Below are 27777 nucleotides of genomic sequence, written 5' to 3'. Positions count from 1 at the left end.
GTCCAAGTGCACAAATCCGGAAGCCACGACCTGAAGTAGTAATATTACTGTCCGGCCGCGACTTCCGGTCCACAGGAAAATGGCGCCGGACGGCGCCAATTTCGAATTGGACTGTGTGGGAGCGGCGCATGCGCAGTTCCCACACAGACGCCGTACACTGAAGTCAATGGGACGGGAGCCGTTCGCAGTCCCTATGGGACTGTGGCTGCCGTATTCCATGTCTGTATGTGTCGTTAATCGACACAGACAGAAATGGAACAAAAAATGGCAGCCCCCATAGGGAAGAAAAAGTGTAAAAATAAGAAAAAGTAAAACACACACACAAATGAATATAAACGTTTTTAATAAAGCACTAACATCTTTAACATATAAAAAAAATAATTTGTGATGACACTGTTCCTTTAAGTGGCAGCTTCTAAAAAGGAGCAGAGGGGGGCCGGCAGTTGACATGACCATGGTGGCAGTGGGGGAGGTGTCATGTTCTCTTCCTCCTTTACCAATCAAATTGCATATTTGCTCTCTGTCACAAATAGGAGTCTTGATGAAGGTTATGTGAGGAGCAGTAGCTCATCTAAAAATCACCCCTCTGCACCTAACTGGGTTATTTATTGACTCTACAACCTGGATGTATACCAGTGTCCAGGACGTGGCATCAAGAAGGCCGCACCAATCTTTAGTGTAGAAAGCTCTGACCGCTTCTCTAGTGATACCCGTTACAGTCATAGAAATAACCATTATCACTAGAGAAGGTAGTCTAATGAAGTGCTGGCAGAAAACATTTGTTTTTATTTACAAAAAAAAGAAAGTCATTAGTTAAGGTTTAGGGATTTGCGATTACTGATTAGGGTTATAGTTAGTCATCTAGGAGGATGAGAAATAATATCTCCCACAATTTATTTTGCATGCAAAAAATCAGTTTGTGCATTCCTGTCTAGATCCTGTTCTTAAAAGGGGTATTCCCATCTCAAAGATCATATTTAAATCTGTTCCTTATGTGAAGTTCTGAATACCTGCCAATATATTTTTTTTCTTTTTGTTCCATTCTTGAGATATTGTTTCGGTTGGATCCCAGGTCCCTTTGTGAGTTTACAACCTGTTTCCTATGGATACGACCACCAGAGTTTCTGATGCGGTGGCCACGATTGCGCAGATGCTACTGAACTGTTTGAGTATGGCTGGATTCTCAGGAGTGAGCATTTGAAGAGCACGCGCAATAGCACCTGACCCGGCCACCTCTCTGCTGCGCTATCGAAGTGCATAGGACAGCTCGCAGACATGCGCAGTACTCAGAGACGTCCTATACAGAAGTTCAGCTAATGTCTGCACATCCCAGCTAAGATGTAGCAGAGTCCTTACCAAGGCTGTTACAACGCTCTGAAGAACTGTTGTCTCTATACGTAATTGGGATTTTGGTCTATCCCTTTGGGCTTGCACCCACACCATACCGGTGCTGCTGAATCCACTTATCTATATGCAAATATAGAGATAACAGTGTGAACTTTGCAAAGTGAAGTAAGCTCATGGTGACAGCCCTGATAACAGGATCTGCTACAGTCATCTCCTCATGTACAGACATGCAGAGATCAGCTGCTGACCGGGAAGTCCACTCCACCAATGTTTATTACTGACATGATTACACTGAAACAGGAGATAGTAACGAGGGGAATGGGAAACCTCATTCACCATTCCTGTTAGAACATATAGTGGCACAGAATTGTACCCCATGACGCTACATGTAGTAATATTCATGGCAGCAGTGTCGGGAGCGCATGCACACACCTACAAGCAGTGCTGTGATATCACAGCGCCACTTGCTGGATTTGTACAGAAAAGGGGCTTAGTACCGCCCACTAAGTCAGAAAAGCCAGCGAACCAGGAAGGAGAGGTACAAAAACATTATTAAGGGGTATAACAAGTTTATTTTAATAGAAAATTAGTTTTGGGGAAGGCAATTTTTAAAACTGAAGATGGGAATAACCCTTTAATACAGGAAAAAAAAATAAAAATAAGCAGCCAGCTTCATTTGTATGTCCTGTCGCATCCTGTTTTCACAATGAATACGACACGGAAAACAAATGAAAACCAGTATCTTTCATCAGGAGATTAAAATATGGTGTAAACCTACTGTCATAGTCTGTCAAGTGCCTACTTGCAATAATGCAGAAGCTGAAAGCACTCTACACTGCAAAAGAAATGATCCCACTACAAAATAAAAATGAAAGTGACCCCAACACTTTTTTCCCCTTATTTTGTAAAATGCAAAAAGTGAACAAGATCTTGTCAGAATGTCATTTTAGGTTAATACGAGAACTTGTATAGTAAAACATCTGGCAACAAATTCCTTTAAATTCAATTTATTAGGAAAGTTTAAACCTGCTCTTCAATACAGAATAAAAAGTATAATGAACACTGAACACCACACAACACAGATATATAGAAGCTAGAGGGGAAAGTTGCACAGATCTGTTCAGTTGAAATGCAGAACTTGATCAGCATCTCGTGTGTTCTCTGGGAGCTCAAGAGCAAATTAAGTACTTTAATATGTCCCGAAGTGTCATAATTTCCAAAATCTAGGGTTAAACATTCCTATTCACAACCATCCAAGAATGTGCAGAAAGGTTAGTGGATGTGAAATATGATCTGAATTTGTCCTGCTATTGCAGTCTATGGGAACATTTGTGATATACCAGAATAGGATTACAGTTCAATTACAGCAAGCTATAGGATTACAGTTCACTCCAATGAGTAAAATAAGTCAGTCCAGGCTCGGTTTTATTTTTCCAAAAGCACCAGCAAAACGTAAAATAAATAAAGTTAAAAAGGTATGTGGCTGAAGTGATCGTTTGACATGCTGGCGTGTCTCCTTAGCGGATTTACGAAAACTGAGCATTAACATTGAAGAAGAAACTGCAGCGCTTATGCCAACACCGTATAAATCTGGGTGATATGAGATCTAAAGAAGCCACGCATTAGACTGTTGTGCGAGTTTGTTCTGCGGTGTGTAGTCCTGCAGATTCTGTCTGCTCTAACCCTTACATCACAACCACATGTTCATGAGATGTGACGTAGAACAGTGCATTCACATCACTGGCCTGAAAGCATTAGGAAGGGTCAACTTGAATGGCATCTTCTGTCTTCACAGCACACACATCATAGATTTATTATAGTTTTATAGTAAGTCACACTAGATTACAATGGTTAAAAAAAAAATAAAAAATTGGGGGAAAGATTGTTCCAAAAAAAAGAAAAACTATATATATTTATATAGGACACAACATGCAGCAAAAGGACCTGCTGCGAATATGAGAAGCTGCTGAATTGTCTATTATAAACAGAGCAGTGCAACTATTGGGGACGATTCTTACAGTGTTTTAGTGACAGGAGGCATAGCATTTCATTTCTCTTCACACCACTGATTCTCTTTGCGTACCTAGAATAGACAAAAACAACCGACGTTTAATGGGATACAATGTGAACTTTGGAAAGGCAATGTAAAAAGCTAGTGTTTCCAGTTAAGGAACTCTGCCTATCAGATCATCATGACAAGCGTCAGCAATTAGTAATAATACAAGTGACACATTTAAAGAAAACGGATCATCTGTGTTTAGTCTGACTTGTTACACCTCATACACAATAAGAGATGTATATCATTTTATCATCTTCGTTTCTGGATGCTCAGTTAGAACGTGCAGGATTCAGACAACCTGTATATGGCGCTACAACAAAACGGCCTTCACCTTCAGAGGATCACAGTGACAAACCTCACCATATTATCAGTAATATCTTAAGTGCACGTTCACATCTGGCATTTGTATAATATTTTCCTGTCCTTTATACTACAAATGCAGCAAAAATTGCCACGTGTCAACCAATCCTGAGAACGAAGGCATCGACTAAAGTGCTTGCTGCTCCTAACAGATCACCCAGTCTAATTCTTTGCTCCCTCCTGTGACAAGAAGCTCCAGAACTTTCTGGCACCCATATAGGGGGTTACCCTTCCTCTATTAAAATATTAGCTCAGGCTTGTTACTAATATTTAAATTTTTAACCAGTAGTGAATTTAAGACTAGAAGTAAAAGTCTTTGAGTTAAACATTTTATCTGTTTTGGGTTTCGAACCTGGTTCTGCACTTTGTGAAAAAGGCTCTACTGGTGGGGTCTGGGAAAAGACAGACATCATCTTTAGTTTATCTTTAACCTCCAGTCTATTAGAAAATATAGACATCATAGAGGGATATGCCCCACTGGGAAACCCCCTCTATGAACCACAGCAAAGTGTCATATCAAGTGAGAGCAGCTCCTGCTCAGGCGGCTCGAGCCCATCCTTGTATTACATGGTCCGCCATTAATTTGACTGACCTGCATGTATAACTGCCTTTCGCCTTTAACAGTTGCTGAATTGTAAAGGTCAACAATACAGAAGATAAAAGCAGGAGCATGTTTCCAAGCAAATTACCTGTGCCTCTTCCTCTTCAGTAAAGTCGTTTTTTATATTAAATGTCTTCCGAATTTCTTCTGGCGTTTTGCCTTTAATCATGTTTGCCACGGTTTTGCAGGTTACATCAAGCAATCCTTTAATATCCAGATAGTTGGCAGCCTGGATAGGTCAAATGTAATACGGTATCAGTACAATTGTTAGGCAAAAACTTTAGCAAATTCTTCCTCTACCCAACACTTCACTGCTGTAGAGTTTGTTTTCTTTTATTGTAGTTGGTATCCAAGACATTTGTTTTTTTTAATCTTTAGCAAGGAATAACAAAAAGACAACTGCATATATCAAATCAGGCAAAGCTAACTCACCAGGATAAGCTCAAATAGAGTTCCTTGATCTACTTTAAGAAACTCCTGGTCCCATACAGGAATATCATCTGTCCTTTTCTCCTTATTCTCATCATCCTCAGGTGGGGGAGGGTCATCTTTGTGGTGAGTGCACCATTGGATCACCTGGAAAACCACACAAAATGTATGATAGCAAATAAAAAAGGAAGCTATGTCGTGGTAGTTTTGTACCCCAGTGACCTAAAAAGACCAGAACCCCCACTCTCAAAACAGAAGAGCCCACCCCCCCCCCCCCCCACACACTATGAAAAACTAGTGCAAACAAAAATCCAAGAGCAGAAATCCATCCATGCAGAATAGAAAGTGAAAGGAGTAATTTGATTAGTTGTTATTCTCAGGACTGGGTTTTACCTCCCATACTGCCAATTTTGAATCTACCCTATAGTTCTCACATTTTGCAGGTGGTAAATTCTTTACCAAAAGCAAAGGGCACACAAACACTCAATCCTTGCAGACAGAAGCTTTGATAACAGAAGTGGATTTGATCGCAGTTAAACAACATGTGCTCTAAAAAAACAATGTAAATGTTGCAAGTATACAAAACCTTTCGTAATTTAGATTTATAATAAATTAGCACAAAATTACTGCAAGCTGATAGCAGGATTCACTTTAGTAAAGGTGTCCACAGTCTAGACGAAGATGTTGACACAAGCGAAGCCATTCTTCATTAGACTCTGGTGGTTACAAACACATAAGATGTACAGTGAAGGAAAGAAGTATTTGATCCCTTGCTGATTTTGTAAGTTTGCCCACTGTCAAAGACATGAACAGTCTAGAATTTTTAGGATAGGTTAATTTTACCAGTGAGAGATAGATTATATTTAAAAAAAAAAAACTAAAAAAAAAAAAGAAAATCACATTGTCAAAATTATATCTATTTATTTGCATTGTGCACAGAGAAATAAGTATTTGATCCCTAACTTGACTTAATACTTGGTGGCAAAACCCTTGTTGGCAAGCACAGCAGTCAGACGTTTTTTGTAGTTGATGAGGTTTGCACACATGTTAGATGGAATTTTGGCCCACTCCTCTTTGCAGATCTGTAAATCATTAAGATTTCGAAGCTGTCGCTTGGCAACTCGGATCTTCAGCTCCCTCCATAAGTTTTCGATGGGATTAAGGTCTGGAGACTGGCTAGGCCACTCCATGACCTTAATGTGCTTCTTTTTGAGCCACTCCTTTGTTGCCTTGGCTGTATGTTTCGGGTCATTGTCGTGCTGGAAGACCCAGCCATGAGCCATTTTTAATGTCCTGGTGGAGGGAAGGAGGTTGTCACTCAGGATTTGACGGTACATGGCTCCATCCATTTCCCATTGATGCGGTGAAGTAGTCCTGTGCCCTTAGCAGAGAAACACCCCCAAAACATAATGTTTCCACCTCCATGCTTGACAGTGGGGACGGTGTTACTTGGGTCATAGGCAGCATTTCTCTTCCTCCAAACACGGCGAGTTGAGTTAATGCCAAAGAGCTCAATTTTAGTCTCATCTGACCACCGATGTCGATTGACAGTCATTTTGTATGTCTTCCATTTTCTTACTATTGCACCAACAGTTGTCTCCTTCTCACCCAGCGTCTTACTTATGGTTTTGTAGCCCATTCCAGCCTTGTGCAGGTCTATGATCTTGTCCCTGACATCCTTAGAAAGCTCTTTGGTCTTGCCCATGTTGTAGAGGTTAGAGTCAGACTGATTAATTGAGTCTGTGGACAGGAGTCTTTTATACAGGTGACCATTTAAGACAGCTGTCTTTAATGCAGGCACCAAGTTGATTTGGAGCGTGTAACTGGTCTGGAGGAGGCTGAACTCTTAATGGTTGTTAGGGGATCAAATACTTATTTCTCTGTGCACAATGCAAATAAATTTATAATATTTTGACAGTGATTTTCTTTTTTTTTTTTTTTAAATATAATCTCTCTCTCACTGGTAAAATTAACCTAGCCTAAAAATTCTAGACTGTTCATGTCTTTGACAGTGGGCAAACTTACAAAATCAGCAAGGGATCAAATACTTCTTTCCTTCACTGTATGTCAGCCGAGTCCACTAATATTGCTGGGACCAGCCAACCATCTAATGTGAATAGCAGAGGTCAGGGAAAGAAGTGTTGGGCATGTTGAATTTTAACATGCCTACTTATTTTGTTCGTTAGTAGATAAGCCGATGTCAGAAGAATCTGGCAGCATTTTTTTATAAAACATTTTTCCCTTCTTCCTATTTAAATCACATCAGTATTCGTCTGAGCATGCATGTGTCTGAGCAGGGGAGTTGGGAGTAATAGCGGTCTGTCAAACAATTGTTCAGCAGACCACCATATAAAGCCTATGGACATCTTTAGTTCTGGAAAGCTTCCCCAAAAAAACTAAAAAAAAAAACACCTTACCCTAGATTCTTTTCTTTTTTTTTTTTTAGGGGAGCCCGACAGAACAATATATAACTACCCCCTACACATCCTCCGTCACACAGCGGCCTCTTCTAGCGTTCAACAGGGCAAGTGCACAGAAACTGTGCTAGAGCAAGTGGCTGTGTGAAACGCGTAGTCGTGGCTCACTTATCACTAAAACACCGACAGGACCTGTATCCGACAGGACATGCAGATGTACTGCTACACACTATCTGTGAATGGATGTGTGTATGGCAGGAGTCATCAGAAGCTGATCACACATAACAGAAGACAATGTGCTAACAGGCCGAAATATGAAATTTAACATATTTGAGATATTTAAAAAAAGTGCAAAAGTAAAGCCTAACTATATCTTTATACCTACGCAAAAGTCAGAGTAAATTCCTGGCCTACAAACAAAGTAATCACTACAAGGTCTTTCAAGTTACCATGGTACGATGGACTGTTGTACTAGGTGCCCAATAGATGTATACAATCATTTTCATAAATGTAAAGTAATTGGAAAAGGTATTTTACCGGTATTCAAAATAAAAATATCAAGTTTTACCTTTTTAAGAATTGCTGCATTAACATTAGGAAGAGGCACAGGGTCATCATCTCCTTCATCATCCATGCCCAAGTCTAGAGAAAAAAATAATAATATATATATATATATATATATATATGCACCTGCGTATTTTGTATCATTTAGTTGGAATGTGCTGTTCAATTTTTGTTGTGTTTATGGTATCCATATATGTGGGGTTAGTGACTGCCTCCACTTGTTGTTCTTGCACTCCTCCCACTCTGCCCTGGGTGATTTTAATCAGTTCAATGCTGGATCCTACCATCCCCAGGTATATATGTAGGCTTAGTCCCAGTTCTGGGTGTATGTGCAGCGTAGGTTCCCACCTTACAGAGGTCGCCTTGTCGTGGCAGGTGGGCTAACACTTTTTGATCAAAATGTGCACCAAGAACCTCCCTATTTGTAGGTAGATTGAGCTTTAGTGCATATCTATTTATATTTAGTGGTTTAGGTGGCATTAGTGTTGCAGGGTGCTGTCGCCATTTTTTTATTTTATATCTGCTATATATATATATATATATATATATATTAGGGCTGCTCAACACTCATATGTCCGCAGAACTCAGGACTTTGTATTTTGTCTATGGTGCAGCAGTCACGGGCTGATAAACAATTGCAAGTCTCCTTTCCCTGCTCTTTTACTGGAAATACATATATAAAAATTATGTGCAAAATTATTCTGCAAAGAACCACTTTATGTGAAGGCTTGGAGACCCGGCAGTAGAAAAATCAAGTGTGTTCTGACACTTCACCTACCACATCGAACCTCCTTGATATTGGGGATGGTGATGAACTTTTCCTGGAGACAGTGTGTGGAATATTTATCCGGAATATACAGTGTGTAGTTCCATTGAATAGAATCTTTATATATTTATATCTAAGTGGATTGCTGGAATTTATTCACTGCAATTGGGTGCTCTACCGAATACAGATTAGTGCTAACCATATGTCAGTATATTATATTTGACTGGAAAGCCACCTACAATCCAATATTAAGCGGTACATGGCAAATAGCTTGCAGTTACGAGTTGTAAGCAGAGGTAGAATTCAGGGAGACTGGACATGAAGTTATGTACTCACCTTCCAACATGGTCTTGATGGTGACAGATTGCTTTGCAATTTCTACATCTACTTCAAAGATCTCTCCATCAGAGCTCTGCAACTTTATTGAAGGCATCTGCGGAACAAGAATCAGGACAGTTGAAGGGGTTACGTGGGGACAAAAGAGTATTAGCAGTGTACGCACCGCAGTATGAGAGTACACTGCTAATATACATTCCTGTCCCCCGTCGCACTGATTATGAGGTTTTAATAGATTTTTAATAGCGCTGCGGAGTTGGACCGGAAGTCTAGTTGCAGTCTTCCTTCATAACGACAAGACTCTTCGTCATGTGACCGGCCCCGCTGTGCTGTATGTACAAGCTGTAGTACAGCAATCACATACATGTATCAGAGTACATCTTTAAAAATGACTGAAAGCCCGACCACTTTAGACAATAATTTACCCCTCTTTTGTAATAATTTGTTAATAAACAGGATAACCAGGGCTCTAAAACAAATGTTTCAGGAAAAAGGGGAAGTGTACATTAAACTTAATACAGGTTGACTGGCAGCACAGTACAGGCATCTCCCTATACTACAGTGTGGAAGGTGAAGCAATAAACTGACACCCACAAAGCTTTGTGCAAGTCATGATCAGAATGCCAGGCCAATAATCTGAAGTTCAAAGTGAATGTTACTTCTGTACTACTAAACACATACAGAATGCAGGTGCCAAAAGACACAAAGACAGAGTCAGGGGGGGGGGGGGGGGATCTACACCAAATGTAGTAGCCAAATGTCTAAAACCAAATGCCCATTTATCTGATCAGTTATACATGCATTTAGATATGAAATCCCAGTATTGGGCACTACAGTTAGCTGTACTAGCAGTGCCCTCTAAGATGCCAGTGTAACTTCAGCTAACACTATTAATCCTGCTTATCATTAACAGTCACCCTATTTGGTGAGCCTCTTATGTGATAAATATCTGATGCAAGTGCAGCGATTCCTTAAGACTCATTGTTGTAACTTTCCCCTTTACAAGCGTTAAAAGGGCCCGTTCACATCCGCTTTCCGTTGATTTCTTCCGTCAGAGGAACCCATCAATGGAAAGGCAAATGGAAGCCATAGCTTCCATTTGCATTACCGTTGATTTCAATGGTAATGCTTCTGTTGCTAATGGTTTCCGTTTGTCTCCGTTCTTTTGATTGAATCAATAACGCAGTCGACTGCGCTATTGATTCCCTCAAAACAGAACGGAGACAAACGGAAACCATTAGCAATAACCATTGAAATCAGCGGTAATGCAAATGGAAGCTATGGTTTCCTTTTGCCTTTCCGTTGATGGGTTCCTCAGAAGGAAAGCTCCGACAGAACCGATCAACGGAAAGCGAACGCCGTGAACGAGCCCTAAGATAGGAGGATTTACACTCCCGTGATGCCAAGAAAACTAATAGAGGCAGAAAACTGCAAGACATAAGCAAAGATTTATCAAAACTGCTGCAAAGGAAAAGTGGAGTAGTTACCTATAGGAACCAATCAGATTCCACCTTAAGGGCATCCGGAAAATTAAATCAGTGACCAGATAGGTTGGCTATGGGCAACTACTTTACGTTTCCTGTGTGCATGCGTGTGAGGGATGAGGTATGGAGCGGGCTCACGCGTGTATTACAGCTGACACCGGGGACGCATCTGAGGCGTTAAAAAAGGGGGGCCCCCTTCCACAAGCTTACCCCCCCCAGAGGCGATCGTGGGTGCCTCCCAGGTCTGCCTTCACTCTGCCCCTGTTAAGCTGTACCTCTGACAAGGCTTAGTAGAAGACCGTAAAAATGACAATATACCACAATACATTACACCGTGTTCCAAATTATTATGCACATTGGATTTAAAGGGAATGTGTTGCCAGAAAAACATGTTTTTTAAAAAAAAATTAAACATTTAGTGTGTGGGTGATTAAACATTGTTCAAATTTTTTTTATTTTTTTCGCGAGTCAGGAAATATTATAAGTTATTTCTAATTTATAATACTACCCATTTTTGGTCACTAGATGGAGCTGTTCCCAAAATTGCAGCATTGCAACATTGGGTTAAAAGCCCTCGCTCTAGTGAGCTCTCAGCATCCCCCCCTCCTTTATACTGGCTAGTGCCGGGATAAACGAGGGGTTTGAACGGTGTAACCTCCTACACTGTGTGTCGCCATTTTTTGAGCTAACACACAGTGTAGAAGGTTTACATACAGTAGTAAACACACAAACACGTACATACATTGAAAGCTCTTACCTGCTCGTCCGCTCCGTTTGCTGCCGCTGGTCCAAGTGCACAAATCCGGAAGCCGCGACCGGAAGTAGTAATATTACTGTCCGGCCGCGACTTCCGGTCCACAGGAAAATGGCGCCGGACGGCGCCAATTTCGAATTGGACTGTGTGGGAGCGGCGCATGCGCAGTTCCGACACAGACGCCGTACACGGAAGTCAATGGGACGGGAGCCGTTCACAGTCCCTATGGGACTGTGGCTGCCGTATTCCATGTCTGTATGTGTCGTTAATCGACACAGACAGAAATGGAACAAAAAATGGCAGCCCCCATAGGGAAGAAAAAGTGTAAAAATAAGAAAAAGTAAAACACAAACACACAAATGAATATAAACGTTTTTAATAAAGCACTAACATCTTTAACATATAAAAAAATAATTTGTGATGACACTGTTCCTTTAAGTGTCAAACATTTAATTATTAGGTTTTTCAATGAAACTCATGGATGGTATTGTGTCTTAGGGCTCTTTGGATCATTATAATCAATCTCAGACACCTGTGATAATTCGTTTGCCAGGTGTGCTCAATCAAAGGAAAACTACTTAAGAAGGACGTTAGACATTATTAAGCAGGCCACATGTTTCAAGCAATATGGGAAAGAAAAAGGATCTCTCTGCTGCTGAAAAGCGGGAAAGTGTCCAAGGTATGAAAACATTGGATATTTCAAGAAAACTTAGGCGTGATCATCGTACTGTGAAAAGATTTGTGGCTGATACAGAGCACAGACGGATTCGTCCAGATAAAGGCATAATGAGGAAGGTTTCTGCCAGACAAATTAATAGGATTAGGAGAGCAGCTGCTAAAATGCCATTGCAAAGCAGCAAACAGGTATTTGAAGCCACTGGTGCCTCTGAAGTCCCGCAAACCTCAAGGTGTAGGATCCTCCAGAGGTTTGCAAGTGTGCATAAAGCTATTATTCGGCCACCCCTAAACAATGCTCACAAGCAGAAACGGTTGCAGTGGGCTCAGAAATACATGAAGACAAATTTTCAAACCGTGTTGTTTACTGATGAGTGCCGTGCAACCCTGGATGGTCCAGATGGATGGTGAATGGCCACCATGTCCCAACAAGGCTGCGACGTCAGCAAGGAGGTGGCGGAGTCATGTTTTGGGCTGGAATCATGGGGAGAGAGCCCCTGACGGTGTGAAAATGACCTCTGCAAAGTAAGCAGAGTTTATGACTGACCTCTTTCTTCCGTGGTACAAAAAGAAGAACCGTGCCTTCCGTAGCAAAATTATCTTCATGCATGACAATGCACCATCTCATGCTGCAAAGAATACCTCTGTGTCATTGGCTGCTATGGGCATAAAGGGAGAGAAACTCATGGTGAGGCCCCCATGTTCCCAAGACCTCAACCCTATTGAGAACCTTTGGAGCATCCTCAAGCAAAATATCTATGAGGGTGGGAGGCAGTTCACATAAAAACAGAAGCTCTGGGAGGCTATTCTGACATCCTGCAAAGATATTCAAGCAGAAACTGTCCAAATACTCACAAATTCAATGGATTCAAGAATTGTGAAGGTGATATCAGAGAAGGGCCTGCTATGTTTTTTTTTTTACTAAAAGCTTTTGATTTCTGTAAATATGACCTCCTGATGCTGCAAATGCAACAAATTAAGATTTTAGTTCTCTTTACAACCTTTAAAGGAACAGTGTCACCCCAAAAATTTTTTCAATATGTTAAAGATGTTAGTGCTTTATTAAAAACGTTTGGATTAATTTGTGTGTTACTTTTTTTTATTTTTACACTTTTTCTGGGGGCTGCCATTTTTTTTTCCATTTCTGTATGTGTCGATTAACGACACATACAGACATGGAATACGGCAGCTCCAGTCCCATAGGGACTGCGAACGGGGCCCGTTCCATCCACTATCGTGTACGCAGCTGTGTGGGAACGGCGCATTCGCCGCTCCCACACAGTTCAATTTGAAATGTGCGCCGTCCGGCGCCATTTTCCTGTGGACCGGAAGTCGCGGCCGGACAGTAAGATTACTACTTCCGGTCGCGGCTTCCGGACTTGAGCACATGGAGCAGCGGCAGCAGACGGAGCGGATGGACCGGAGGGAGCGGCGGCGACTGGAGCAGGTAAGTTATTTCTATGTATGTTCGTGTTTCAGTGTGTTTACTGCTGTATGTTAACCTTCTACACTGTGTGTTAGCTCAAAAAATGGCGACACACAGTGTAGGAGGTTAGACCGTTCAAACCCCTCGTTTCTCCCGGCACTAGCCAGGATAAAGGAGGGGGGGATGCTGAGAGCTCACTAGAGCGAGCGATTTTTACCCAATTTTGCAGCATAAAGCAATGTGGTTGCTTTACCACATGCAATGCTGCAATTTTGGGAATGGCTCCATCTAGTGACCAGTGCTGGGAAATATTATAAATTGAATCCAATTTATAATATTTCCTGACTCGTGAAAACAAAAAAAAATAATTTAGAACAATGTTTAATCACCTACACACTAATTGTTTAAAGAGGCTCTGTCACCAGATTTTGCAACCCCTATCTGCTATTGCAGCAGATAGGCGCTGCAATGTAGATTACAGTAACGTTTTTATTTTTAAAAAACGAGCATTTTTGACCAAGTTATGATCATTTTTGTAGTTATGCAAATGAGGCTTGCAAAAGTCCAAGTGGGTGTGTATTATGTGCGTACATCGGGGCGTTTTTAATACTTTTACTAGCTGGGCGTTCTGACGAGAAGTATCATCCACTTCTCTTCAGAACGCCCAGCTTCTGCCAGATCACGCTGTGACGTCACTCACAGGTCCTGCATCGTGTCAGACGAGCGAGGACACATCGGCACCAGAGGCTACAGTTGATTCTGCAGCAGCATCAGCGTTTGCAGGTAAGTAGCTACATCGACTTACCTGCTAACGCCGATGCTGCTGCAGAATCAACTGAAGCCTCTGGTGCCGATCATAACTTGGCCAAAAATGCTCGTTTTTTAAAAATAAAAACGTTACTGTAATCTACATTGCAGCGCCGATCTGCTGCAATAACAGATAGGGGTTGCAAAATCTGGTGACAGAGCCTCTAACTAAAAAAAACAAACATGTTTTGTTGCCAACACATTCCCTTTAAAATGTTTTGATCTCTGTGGTGCATAATAATGTGAAACAGTGCATTTTTTCAAAAATCTGTTATTAGGAGATTTGCTCAATAAAATTCGCATTATACTCAAACGGTTGATGGCTTGAAGATTATACTGACTGTCATTTGCATCGACTATTTAGGAAAATTAGCGAAAAATAACATTTGCATAATAATTTGGAACGCGGTGTAGTATTGCAGTGCATTGAACCAGCGATCTAATTATTGCTGGTTCGAGTCCCCTAGGAGGGACTAATAAAATGTAAAAAAAAAAAAAAAAAGCTTACGTTTCTAGTAGTGGAAAAAATATCAAATAAACAAAATTAGTATCGCTGCGTCTGTAAAAGTCAGAACAGTTACAATATAAGATTTAACACATGGCGAACACCTTAAAGAGGCTCTGTCACCACATTATAAGTGCCCTGTCTCCTACATAAGGACATCAGCACTATAATGTAGGTGACAGTAATGCTTTTTATTTAGAAAAATTATCTATTTTAAAACCACTTTCAGCGATTTTTAGCTTTATGCTAATGAGTTTCTTAATACCCAAGTGGGCGTGTTTTTACTTTAGACCAAGTGGGCGTTGTACAGAGGAGTGTATGACGCGGACCAATCGGCATCATGCACTCCTCTCCATTCATTTACACTGCAGCATCGCGTTCTTACTAGAACACGATGTGCAGCCACATACACAGACATTAACGTTAATCAAGTGTCCTGATAATGAATATACATGACCTCCAGCCTGGACGTCATGTGTATTCAGAATCCTGACACTTCTTAATCTTTTCTGTGAGATTCCAGCAAGCCACGCGTAAACTCACGAGATTACGATGTAAACAAGATTTCGTTTCACTTGCTGAAAATCTCACAGAAAAGATTCAGAAGTGTCAGGATTCTGAATACACATGACGTCCAGGCTGGAGGTCATGTATATTCATTATCAGGACACTTGATTAACGTTAATGTCTGTGTATGTGGCTGCACATCGTGTTCTAGTAAGAACGCGATGCTGCAGTGTAAATGAATGGAGAGTGCATGATGCCGATTGGTCCGCGTCATACACTCCTCTGTACAACGCCCACTTGGTCTAAAGTAAAAACACGCCCACTTGGATATTAAGAAACTCATTAGCATAAAGCTGGGGGAAAAAAATAAAAAAAAAAATCGCTAATAATGTGGTTTAAAATAGATCGTTTTTCTAAATAAAAAGCATTACTGTCACCTACATTACAGCGCCGATCTCTTTATGTAGAAGACAGGGCACTTATAATGTGGTGACAGAGCCTCTTTAAAAAAAAATATATATATATGCAAAAAAAATAAAGAAAAAATGTTTTTGGACACCGCTCAATGAAAAAAAAAAATAAAAAAAAAGTTACGGCTCTCAGAATGTAGTGAAACAAAAGTATCTTTCAACAAATAATTTCCTCTTTGTAGAAGTAATAAAATACATAAAAAGGTACATTATACGGTACTTTAAGTTGTGCCATTAGAAACTACAACGCCTCCCGCAAAAAACAAGCCCTCACACCGCTCTATTGACGGAAAAAAATAAATAAATAAGTTATCGCTCTTGGTAGACAGGGAGTAAGAAAAAAAACAAAACAGCTCAGTCCTGAAAGGGTTAACATTGCCGGGTCAGGTGTCCTCTACCAGTTTGTTGCCAGTGTTTAGATTGTAAGCTCTTATGACATGGACCTTCATCGTCAAATGTATGGATGGGTTTTTTTTATATCATTTTGTAGGTTTCCCGCTTCCCCAGCACATCCTGTATCGCTATCTAAAGGCTATTAGTTATTATGGGCCATAACTCAACTAGGAAGGTCTGGCTGACAGCAACAGTCATAACTGAACCCTGGGCTTATAAATGCAGAGACCTGGCTAGTAAAGAGTGCTCCTCTAATTACTATTTATGGACTACAGCACAAACTAAGTGTAATTTATAACATGTATAGGACATTTTTTTCTAGTGTTCTCTACCCAATACAACCAGGGAAGCAACACCAACTCAGGCTTCTGTGGGTGAAGCAGGCCCGCATCCATAAATGGCTAGGCCCCGGAGAAGGAAAAAGAAACCGACGTTACTGACTGAAGGACGAGATTCTGTACCCGGCCATAAACTCACCGTGCTTCACCTCGTCCACAGATAGAAAACACAAGGCCTTAACTCTTCCGCTGCCTACCGGCCACACTACTCCACCTCCTAGGGAGCTGCGTCACCTAAGCCAAGAGGCAATAATAGGCGGGACTCTTAAAACGTCCTGTATGCTAGATCTTAAACAAGGGTACAAAATATGTCTCCAAAAACGAGTGCGTTTCTAGATAAACGATCGCAATATTGGTCTCTAAGAAAATGGTGACGAAACCGGATACAGGGAATTAATGCTTGTTCTGAATATAAGGCGGGTACCTCATGCGTCATAGACATTTTTGGCCAATCACAGGGTTGATACTGCCGGTGCACAACCAATAAGGTAACAGAACAGCCTTTACGTAACGGAACTGTAGCCAATTAAGGCGAGGCACCGGATAGTATCCAGGGGAGCAGCTGGGTTCTGGCCTGGCAACAGTCGTTAAGAGTATGGCGTTTGTGCATTGTCACTCACAATAGAAAAGAAGGAGTATTGTGTAATAGTTTTCTTTGTGCCCTCAGTGGACAAATTTCTCAAAATGCCGCGCAAAACTTACTAAAATAGGTTAATAACGGCACCGTATCCGGAGTCCATTGGCGTACTGCAGTGAATTAGCTCATAAATTATGATATATAACATATAATCACTATATATGTAATTTTCCAGTGTCCTTAATTATATGGAACACATACCCCAACATGTAAAAATGTGTTCATGTGAGTGCCAGCCCCCATATAGAGCGTCTGTCACATGCCTACCATAAATGTCACAAAATTCCCACAAATACACCTGGATTCATTGTCAACACCTTCACCACTTTGTCGTGTTCCTCCAACCATTCCTGAGCATTTTTTTGCAGTGTGGCACGGTGCATTATCCTGCTGAAAGAGGCCACTACCAGTAGGGAATGTCATTGCCATAAAGGGGTTTACTTAGTCCGCAACAATATGGTGGTACGGGTCAAAGTAACATTCACATGAATGCCATGACCCAAGGTTTCCCAGCAGAACATTGCCCAGAGCATTATACCTCCTCCGCCTGCTTCCCATAGTCAGTGCATCCTGGTGCAGTTGCGTAACTACTGCTGTAGCAGCCATAGCGGCTGCTACGGGGCCTGCGGCTTGAGGGGGCCCGTGCCACCCGCCAACACGCCCTCCCCTCATATGCCCGGTGGCGCTGGTAGCAGCCGTTATGGCTGCTACAGCGGTAGTGACGCTACTACGTGGCCCGCGCCGCCGAGCCTCTAACATTTATGGGTTGGGCGGCACGGGCCATCTCATGCCCGGAGGCGTCGCTTGCACCGGAGGGGGCCCCCGATGCTAGCGACAGCCACCCCCTCTTGCAGTAATTGTACATGCGTCTATAGCACGCAAGTACAAATACATGCATTAGCGCTAAATGGTCGGGCACGTTCCGTGCCCGACCATTCAGCGCCTTACAATGACGCTGATTGGCGGGGCAAAATTACTTGCCCCACCAATCAGCGCCTTTCAACGATACTAGCGCCGCTTCCTTGCTTGAAAGGCACTAATTGATGGGGCAAGTCATTCTGCCCTGCCAATCAGCGCCTTTCAACGACACGATGCTTGCGTCGTTCAGCTCCAGAAGACCTGCTCGGAAGAGAGCAGATCTGCAATGCCACCGGACGGCACGGGGATGGGCTAGAATTGCTGTTTTTCTGTTTCCTCATGTCCCAAAAAATTGAATAAATAGTGCTGAAAAAAAATCGCATGTGCGCCAGAATGGAACAATAAAAATTACAGCTCGTTCCACAAAAAACGCGCCCTCACACAGCTCCGTCAACGGAAAAATAACACGTTATGACTCTCAGAACGCAATGAAGCAAATTTATGCTAAATGACAGCCCAGACTCATTTTTTAGGTCCAGTCGTTTTTTACTAAATTCATCATTTGCTAGAGCCCATAGATGCAGCAGAGATGAAGAAACTTTAGGGGGAGTTCACACAGAGTTTCTTAACGCAGAAAAGCACCGCAAAACGCATAAAAAAAACCGTCCGAAAATGCCTCCGATTGATTTCAATGGGAGGCGGAGGCGATTTTTTCCCATGAGCGGAAAAACCGTCTCACAGGAAAAAGAAGGGATATGCCCTATCTTAGGGCGTTTACGCCTCTGACCTCCCATTGATATCAATGGGAGGCAGAAAAAGCGTATTTCGCTGTGTTTTATTCCCGCGGCGCCCAATGACCGCGGGCGAAAAACACAGTGAAAATCGGCATGCAGGCAGAGGAAAATCTGCCTCAAAATTCCAAATGGAATTTTGAGGCAGATTTTCCTCCTGCAAAAAACTCAACCTTAGGGCCTTCTGCTGCTTACAGAGCTAGTGAAGAAGTCAAAGATTAGGCAATACTGGAGCGCAGATATTTTGTATAATACCCAAAATACCCGGCCTGTGCATAAAGGATTGGTTCAAAGAGTACCACACCAATCCATGGAGTATTCATTATTACATCATCCTATTATGCCCTGATGTACTCCGCCCAGCTTACATATACCCTTATTTACTCCACCCAGCTTACATATACCCCGACGTACTCCGCACAGCTTACACATACTCCGCCCAGTTTACATATACCCTGATGTACTCCGTCCAGATTACATATACCCTGATGTACTCCGCCCAGTTTACATATACCCTGATGTACTCCGCCCAGTTTACATATACCCTGATGTACTCCGCCCAGATTACATATACCCTGATGTACTCCGCCCAGCTTACATATACCCTGATGTACTCCGCCCAGCTTACATTTACCCTGATGTACTCCGCCTAGCTTACGTATACCCCGACGTACTCCGCACAGTTTACATATACCCTGATGTACTCCGCCCAGCTTACATATACCCTGATGTACTCCGCCTAGCTTACATATACCCTGATGTACTCCGCCCAGCTTTCATATACCCTGATGTACTCCCCACAGTTTACATATGCCCCGACATTATAAGCTGAAATACCAGTAAAACCCCAAGCAAAATCTGCGCTTCAAATTAAAATGGCCCTACTACTTAGCCTGGCAATGTGCCCAAACTGCAATTTATGACCACATGTGGGGTATTACTGCATTCTGGAGAACCCGCTTAACAAAATATGGGGTGTGTGTCTCCAGTGGTACAAGCTGGGTACAACACATTGGGCTCTGAAATGGCATATCAGTGCAAAATGGCAATTTTCAATCTGCAACATCTATTGTGTACTAATTTTTGCAAAACACTTGTGGGGTCAAAATGCTCACTACACTTATAAATGAATTCCTTGAGGGATCTAGTTTCCAAAATGGGGTCATTTTTCAGGGGTTTCCACTGTACTTTTAAGTTAGGTCAATGCAACATGGTGTCAAAAAACGAATCTTGTTAAATCTCCACTCCAAGTACTAAATGGCGCTCCTTCCCTTTAGAGCCTTGCTGTGTGTCCAAATAGCAGTTTACGACCACATGTGGGGTATTGCCTTACTCTGGAGAGAATGCTTTACGAACATTGAAGTGCTTTTCTCTTATAGACCTTGTGAAAATGCACAATTTTGAGCAAGAACTACATCTTATTGGAGAAAAATTGAACTTTTTTTATTTTCACATCCCAATTGTAATAAATTCTGCAAAAACCCGTGGGTTCAAAATGCTTACTACACCCCTAGATTAATTCCTCAAGGGGTGTAGTTTACCAAATGGAGTCACATTTCAGGGATTTTTACTGTACTGGTACCCTAGGGGCCCTATAAATGCAACATGGCGCCCAGGAATCAATCCAGCAAAATCTGCACTCCAAATGCCAAATGACGCTCCTCCCCTTCTGAGCCCGGATGTGTATTCATACAGTAGTTTATTACCACATATGGGGTATTTCTGTACTCTGGAGAAAATGCTTTATAAATGTTACGGTGCTTTTTCTCCTTTATTTGATGAGAAAATGAAACATTTTGAGCTAATGCTACGTCTTAGTAGAAAAAAAAGATTATTTTTCATTTTCACTGCCCAATTCTAATAAAATCTATGGAACACCTGTGAGGTCAAAATGCTCACTACACCCCTAGATGAATTCCTTGAGGGGTGTAGTTGCCATCACAAAACCTCTTCTAACCTGACATGGTGCCTAAAATATAATCTAATAAAAAGAAGGCCTCAAAATCCACTAGGTGCTCTTTTGCTTCTGAGGCCTGCGTTTCAGCCGATTAGCACACTAGGGCAACGTCTGGGATATTTCTAAAAACTGCAGAATCTAGGCAATAAATATTCAGTTGTGTTTCTCTGGTAAAACCTTCTGTGTTATAGAAAAACTGGATTCAAATTGAATTTCTGCAAAAGAAAATTTCACCTCCACTTTGCTTCAATTCCTGTGAAACGCCTAAAGCAGGGGCGTAGCTAGGGGGGGGGGCAGGCGGGGCATGTGCCCCGGGCGCAGCTCAGAGGGGGGCGCCAGCCCCACCTCCTCCTGCACTATAATTGTACGTGTGTCGCAAGGACACAGGTACAATTAGAAGCAATGAATGACTGGGCACGTTCCGTGCCCGGCCATTCAGCGCCTTTCCACGAATGAAGCAACTGGTACCTTTTGTACCAGTGAAGCTTCCGTCGATGAAAGACGCTGACTGACTGACAGGGAAAGTCATCCTGCCCAGCCAATCAGCGCCTTTCATAGACGCTGTGTTCAACCCCCTGGAGACCTGCGCAGAAGGGAGCAGGTCTCCATGGCTGCCGGAAGGCATGGGAGCGGGAATAAGGTGAGTTTGAATATTTTTTTTTTTTTTAAATTGTAATAGAAGTGTGTGGCTGCATCTGCGGGGGACGGAGGGGGGGGGGGACGGACGGGACGGGACTTTGTCTACACGGGGGGGGCCTTTATCTACAAGGGGGACTTTATCTATGGGGGGTGTCTATCTACAGGGGGACTATATCTACAGGGGGACTATATCTACAGGGGGTGGGCTATATACAGGGGGACTATATCTACAGGGGGGCTATATACTGGGGTGGGCTATCTATGGAGCACCATATACAGGGGTGGGCTATAGCTACAGGGGGGGCTATATAGTATATAGCCCATGTAGATATAGCCCACCCCTGTATATGGTGCTCCATAGATAGCCCACCCCAGTATATAGCCCCCCTGTAGATATAGCCCCCCTGTATATATAGCCCACCCCTGTATATAGCCCAGCCCTGTATATAGCCCAGCCCTGTAGATATAGCCCACCCCTGTAGATATAGCCCACCCCTGTAGATATAGCCCACCCCTGTATATGGTGCTCCATAGATAGCCCACCCCAGTATATAGCCCCCTGTAGATATAGCCCATCTCTGTAGATATAGCTCACCCCTGTAGATATAGCCCACCCCTGTATATGGTGCTCCATAGATAGCCTACCCCAGTATATAGCCCCCCCTGTAGATATAGTCCCCCTGTATATAGCCCAGCCCTGTATATAGCCCAGCCCTGTATATAGCCCAGCCCTGTAGATATAGCCCACCCCTGTAGATATAGCCCACCCCTGTAGATATAGCCCACCCCTGTAGATATAGCCCACCCCTGTAGATATAGCCCACCCCTGTATATAGCCCACCCCTGTATATAGCCCAGCCCTGTATATAGCCCAGCCCTGTAGATATAGCTCAGCCCTGTAGATATAGCCCACCCCTGTAGATATAGCCCACCCCTGTAGATATAGTCCCCCTGTGTATAGCCCAGCCCTGTGTATAGCCCAGCCCTGTGTATAGCCCAGCCCTGTGTATAGCCCAGCCCTGTAGATATGGTCTCCCTGTAGATATGGTCCCCCTGTAGATATGGTCCCTTGTAGATATGGTCCCCCTGTAGATAGCCCACCCCTGTATATAGTCCCCCTGTAGATATAGTCCCTCTGTAGATATAGCCCACCCCTGTATATAGTCCCCCTGTAGATATAGCCCACCCCTGTATATAGTATCCCACAAATAGCTCCCCCTATAGTGCTCCACAGAAAGCCCACCCCTGTATATAGCCCCCTTGTACATATAGTCCACCCCTGTATATAGTGCTCCACAGATAGCCCACCCTTGTATATAGTATATACAGGGTGGGCTATCTTTGGAGCACTATATACAGGGGTGAACTATCTAGTGGAGCACTATATACAGGGGTGGACTATATCTAAAGGGGGGCTATATACAGGGGTGGGCTATCTGTTAAACACTATATACAGGGGTGGACTATATGTGGAGCACTATATACAGGGGTGGGCTATATCTACAGGGGGGCTACATACATGGTTGGGCTATCTGTAGAGCACTATATACAGGGGTGGGCTATATCTACAGGGGGCTATATACAGGGGTGGGCTATCTGTAGAGCACTATAGGGGGAGTTATTTGTGGGACACTATATACAGGGGTGGTCTATATGGGGGCACTATCTACAGGGGCTCTATGGCAGGCACTATCTACAGGGGGCTCTATGGCAGGCACTATCTACAGTGGGCAAAGTGTGTGTGTGTGTGTGTGTGTGTGTGTGACACGGTGTATGGTGCTATTATAATTAGATATGGTCCCCCTGTAGATAGCCCACCCCTGTATATAGTCCCCCTGTACATATAGTCCCCCTGTAGATATAGCCCACCCCTGTATATAGTCCCCCTGTAGATATAGCCCACCCCTGTATATAGTATCCCACAAATAGCTCCCCCTATAGTGCTCCACAGAAAGCCCACCCCTGTATATAGCCCCCTTGTACATATAGTCCACCCCTGTATATAGTGCTCCACAGATAGCCCACCCTTGTATATAGTATATACAGGGGTGGGCTATCTGTGGAGCACTATATACAGGGGTGGACTATCTAGTGGAGCACTATATACAGGGGTGGACTATATCTAAAGGGGGGCTATATACAGGGGTGGGCTATATCTACAGGGGGGCTACATACATGGTTGGACTATCTGTAGAGCACTATATACAGGGGTGGGCTATATCTACAGGGGGCTATATACAGGGGTGGGCTATCTGTAGAGCACTATAGGGAGAGTTATTTGTGGGACACTATATACAGGGGTGGTCTATATGGGGGCACTATCTACAGGGGCTCTATGGCAGGCACTATCTACAGGGGGCTCTATGACAGGCACTATCTACAGGGGGCAAAGTGTGTGTGTGTGTGTGTGTGCGTGCGTGTGTGTGTGTGTGTGTGTGTGTGTGACACGGTGTATGGTGCTATTATAATTAGAGGTGCAGTGTATGGCGCTATTATATTTAGGGGCGTAGTGTGTGGTATACTGATAACTTTATATTTATTTATAGGTGCAGAAATGTTGGAAAAGTGAAAAGCTGAAGACATCTGAGCGGCAAACTGCAGAAATGGTCTGTGACCGGGAGAAGCCACCATAGAGGTCTGGACCGGATGGAGAAAAAGAACTAGAATCTGAGACGTCACCGGTGAGTCACTTAATGTAAATGTTTATTCTGCCTCTAATCAACACTGTAGTCACTGTATGATCTGCAGTGAGATGATGGGTGGTATGATTATGATAGAATTTATTTTTTGTGAAACGGCATCTCCCAGCATATCCTTATCATTGTTTGGGCCATGCTGGGAGCTGTAGTTTTACGCCGTACACACCTATACGGCAGGGGTTGCACTAAATTGAGCTGTATTTGTGCTGGTTTTGTATATATGTAGTGAGCTTGCTTCTGGGGCTGTATATATGTACTGAGCTTGGTTCTGGTGTTGTGTATAGAACCATATTGCTTGTAAAATGTACAAATGTTTTTATGCTCGCGTTACATAAAAATAAATGACACGTCGATTGGTAGAGAAAACAAACACGGCGAGGGGGAAGGAGATGTCGGGAAAGAGGTTGGTGGGGGGGGGGGGTAAACTGAATCTTTGCCCCGGGTGCTGGAGAACCTAGCTACGCCTCTGCCTAAAGGGTTAAGAAACTTTCTAAATTTCTAAATGTTGTTTTGAATACTATGAGGGTGCAGTTTTTAAAATGGGGTGATTGATAGGGGTTTCCCAAAATATAGGCCCCTCAAGCTACTTCAGAACTGAACTGGTCCCTATAAAAATAGGCTTTTGAAATTTTCTTGAAAATGTGAGAAATTGCTGCAAAACTTATAAGCCTTGTAACGTCCTAGAAAAATAAAATGATGTTCAAAAAATGATGCAAACATAAAGTAGACATATGGGAAATGTTAATTAGTAACTATTTTGTGTGGTATTACTAATCTGTTTTACAAGCAGATACATTAAAATTTAGAAAAATGCAAATTTTTGCAATTTTTCTCAAAATTTGGGTGTTTTTCACAAATAAGCAATGAATTTATCGATTAAATTTTACCCCTGACATAAAGTACAATCTCAGAATCGCTTGGCTAGGTGAAGCATTCCAAAGTTATTACCACATAAAGTGACACATATCGGATTTTAAAAATGGAGCTCTATCATTTAGTCCAAAAGTGACTGAGACGGGAAGGGGTTAAAGACTAAACACTATGTGTACACACAAACACACACATGCTTTATATCTGAAGCAACTTATAGGTTTCATTCTCTCACCGAAACCACAGCTTGCAGAAAGCGGGACGGAAGAGGGGCTGCAGGCTGGAGAATTGGGGTGGAGGGGGTATGATGTATGGGCATAACTTCCAGGGTGTCAGGCTTAAGACCATGGGAACCAACAACTAAGATGATATTGCGGATCTGGATTTTCACGTGGATATATGATGTTATATTAACACCTGTAATAAAGAGAAACACATCACAAACATAACTTTTGCGCCTTAACCCCTTCCCGCCGCAGCCCTTTTTCAGATTTTCAGTTTCGTTTTTTCCTCCCCACCTTCCAAAAGCCATAACTTATTTATTTTTCCATCAATATAGTCATATGAGGGCTTGATTTTTTGCAGGACGAGTTGTAGTTTTTCGTAGCACCATTTATTGTGCCATATAATGTACTAGGAAACGGAAAAAAAATGATATGTGGGGTAGAAAATGAAAAAAACAGCGATTCCTCCATTGTTTTTTGCTCGTCGTTTTTACGGAATTCACTGTGCAATTAAAACAACATGTTAAATTTAATCTGTGGGTCAATACGATTATGGTGATACCAAATATGTATAGTTTTTTCTATATTTTACTACTTTTACAAGTAAAAACCTAAGTGTAAAAAAGAAAATTTATTTTGTGTCACCAAATTCCAAGAGCTATAACTTTTTTCTTTTTCCGTCGATTAAGTGGTATGAGGGCTTATTTTTTGCGGGATAAACTGTAGTTTTTAATAATACCATTTTGGTGTACATGCGACGTTTTGATCACTTTTTATTTCATTTTTTGTAAGAGATGAGGTGACCAAAAAATAGAGATTCTGGCGTTTACAATTTTTTTTTTACGGCGTTCACCGTGCGGGTTAAATAAGGATATATTGTAAAAGTTCAGACTTTTACGGATGCGGTGATACCAATAATGTTTATTTTTTATTTTTTTTTTACTATGCTCTAGGTGGAAAATGGGAAAAGGAGGGTTTTTTGAACATTTCATTGAAATTATTTTTTTTTACATAAAAAAACCCTTTATTTAACTAATTTATACTTTTTTTTATTAGTCCACCTAGGGGACTTCAACCAGCGATCATTAGATTGTTTGCACGACATACTGCAATATTAATGTATTGCAGTATATCGTGATTCTGACAGGCATCTATTAAGCCCTTAATAGGTGCACAAAGATGGCGGATCTGGGGGCCTTCATAAGGCACCCAGGCAGCTATAGCAACCATTGCCACCCAGAAAATTGCGTTGCGGGGGGCGCGACAATCTGTTAGAGGGGGTCGCCCCCCTCTTTCTAACTATTTAAATGCTGCGGTCGCTATTGACCGCAGCATTTAACTAGTTAAACGAGCGGGAGTGTGCTCCGGCCGCAAGAAGAAGATGGTGCGGGCTCAGAAGCTGAGCCTTGCGACATCAGCCGCGGGTGTCAGCTGTATGTTACAGCTGACACCCTGCTGTAGCAGCAGCGAACAGAGCTAGCTCCAATACCTGCCATTAACCCCTTAGATGCCACAATCAAAAGCGATCGCGGCATCTTGGTGGTTTGTGGCTGATCGGCATCGCTGCAATATGATCGCGGGGGTGCCGGTGGTTGCTGTGGCAACCGGAGGCCTAATAATGGCCCCCTGGTCTGCGACGTATGGAAGCTCATTAGGCCCTGTCCGGAGGCGGAGCCTAATAGGCTTGTTGTCAGTGTACGACTAACCGCTCTAATACATTCCACTACGTGGGTGGTGCAATGTATTAGGATAAAGATCGGAGGTGCAGGCCTTCCCCTAGTGGGTCAAAAAAAAAAAAGAGGTCAATAAAGTTAATAAAAATGTTGTACAAAAGTATAAAAATAAAAGTTATAAATAAAAAAAATATAAAAATTAAAAAAAAGTATTTTATTATAGGAACAAAATTAAACCGTTAAAGGGCGTGGCTAGGCGGGCTGGAGAGCAGACGTGTGTGAGGTGAGCTCCGCTTAGGCCTCGGCTTTCCAGGGACAAACCCGTAGCAAAATGGGGAAGACCCACTCCAAAAAGACTACCAGAGGGTCCCAGGTGACAGGGGGATCGGTTTCTAACTTTTTCTAGCCGCTCGGCGACATGGGCAGGAGCGATTCCGGGTCGGACAGACCAGCGATGCCGCCATTACTGCACACTCCGGCAATGTGTTCTGAGCAGAACCCTGCATGGATTGCACGACTGGAGGTGCAGACCGGGTCCCCTGGGACTGGAGAGTGGCTGGGTGGGATCCCGACAGACACGGCAAGTGAGGGGCCGATTGGAGAGCTGGGGAGACACTTACCTCGGAATGACGGAGGTCCCACGAGGCAGAGTCAAGATGGCGGCCGCTCTGTGCTGAGAGCGGAGGAGGTGAGACAGGAGAGCGTGGAGGGAGATGGTGTGGAGGCGGATCATGTGCTAATGCAGGAGCTGGGAGAGGAGTCTATGTTACACTATGCTTCGGTGCCATGGAGGTTGTTTCTACCAGCGCCATCTCTGTCCCCTTCAACACCAGTTGCTGCTATGCTGGATATGGAGACCTCGTCCTCGGATGATGGGGGTGTACCCCCAGTGACATGCTTACCTCAGAGATCTCGGGCAGTTGCGGTAGAGGTGTTGTCTCCATTGCCTTCTTCCCAGGGAAATCCGATGGCGGATTTGCCGACGCCAGACATCGCTGCCCAGACTCTCAGAGGTCACCTGGAGCTGCAGGCACTATTGGCGCTCTTTCCCTCAAAACGGGATATGGACACTCTGGCCAATGACTTGAAAATGGCGTGGAGACGTGACTTACTCTGCAATCTAAAGTAGTGAAGCTGGAATCCCTGCAAGAGTCTATGTCTGCTTCCATTCACTTACTACAGGAGGCTCAG

General features: G+C 42.9%; 1 protein-coding gene across 1 annotated transcript; it reads right to left on the bottom strand.

Annotated features, from left to right (window-relative positions):
* Positions 1-2338: 2338 nt before the first annotated feature.
* SKP1 (S-phase kinase associated protein 1) lies at positions 2339-16620 on the bottom strand. Its single transcript, XM_075856338.1, has 6 exons — positions 16378-16620; positions 8880-8976; positions 7782-7855; positions 4800-4943; positions 4456-4596; positions 2339-3430 (listed from the first exon to the last, which is right to left on the bottom strand). Exons 2-6 carry the CDS (start codon positions 8974-8976, stop codon positions 3395-3397), a joined length of 492 nt encoding a protein of 163 aa, XP_075712453.1. The 5' UTR covers positions 16378-16620; the 3' UTR covers positions 2339-3394.
* Between the last annotated feature and the right edge of the window lie 11157 nt (positions 16621-27777).

This window comes from Rhinoderma darwinii, chromosome 3, assembly GCF_050947455.1.
Source record: "Rhinoderma darwinii isolate aRhiDar2 chromosome 3, aRhiDar2.hap1, whole genome shotgun sequence".
Classification (NCBI taxonomy): Eukaryota; Metazoa; Chordata; class Amphibia; order Anura; family Rhinodermatidae; genus Rhinoderma; species Rhinoderma darwinii.
This window is presented reverse-complemented; position numbering and strand designations above follow the sequence as displayed.

Bases quoted from the DNA above. Each gene is read 5' to 3' on its own strand.
- SKP1 (XM_075856338.1), bottom strand. From the start codon at position 8,976: ATGCCTTCAATAAAGTTGCAGAGCTCTGATGGAGAGATCTTTGAAGTA. The intron at 7,856-8,879 runs GTGAGTACATAA...TTTTTTCTCTAG, and splicing joins CATCAAGACCATGTTGGAAG to ACTTGGGCATGGATGATGAA. The intron at 4,597-4,799 runs GTGAGTTAGCTT...TGACCTATCCAG, and splicing joins CTCTATTTGAGCTTATCCTG to GCTGCCAACTATCTGGATAT.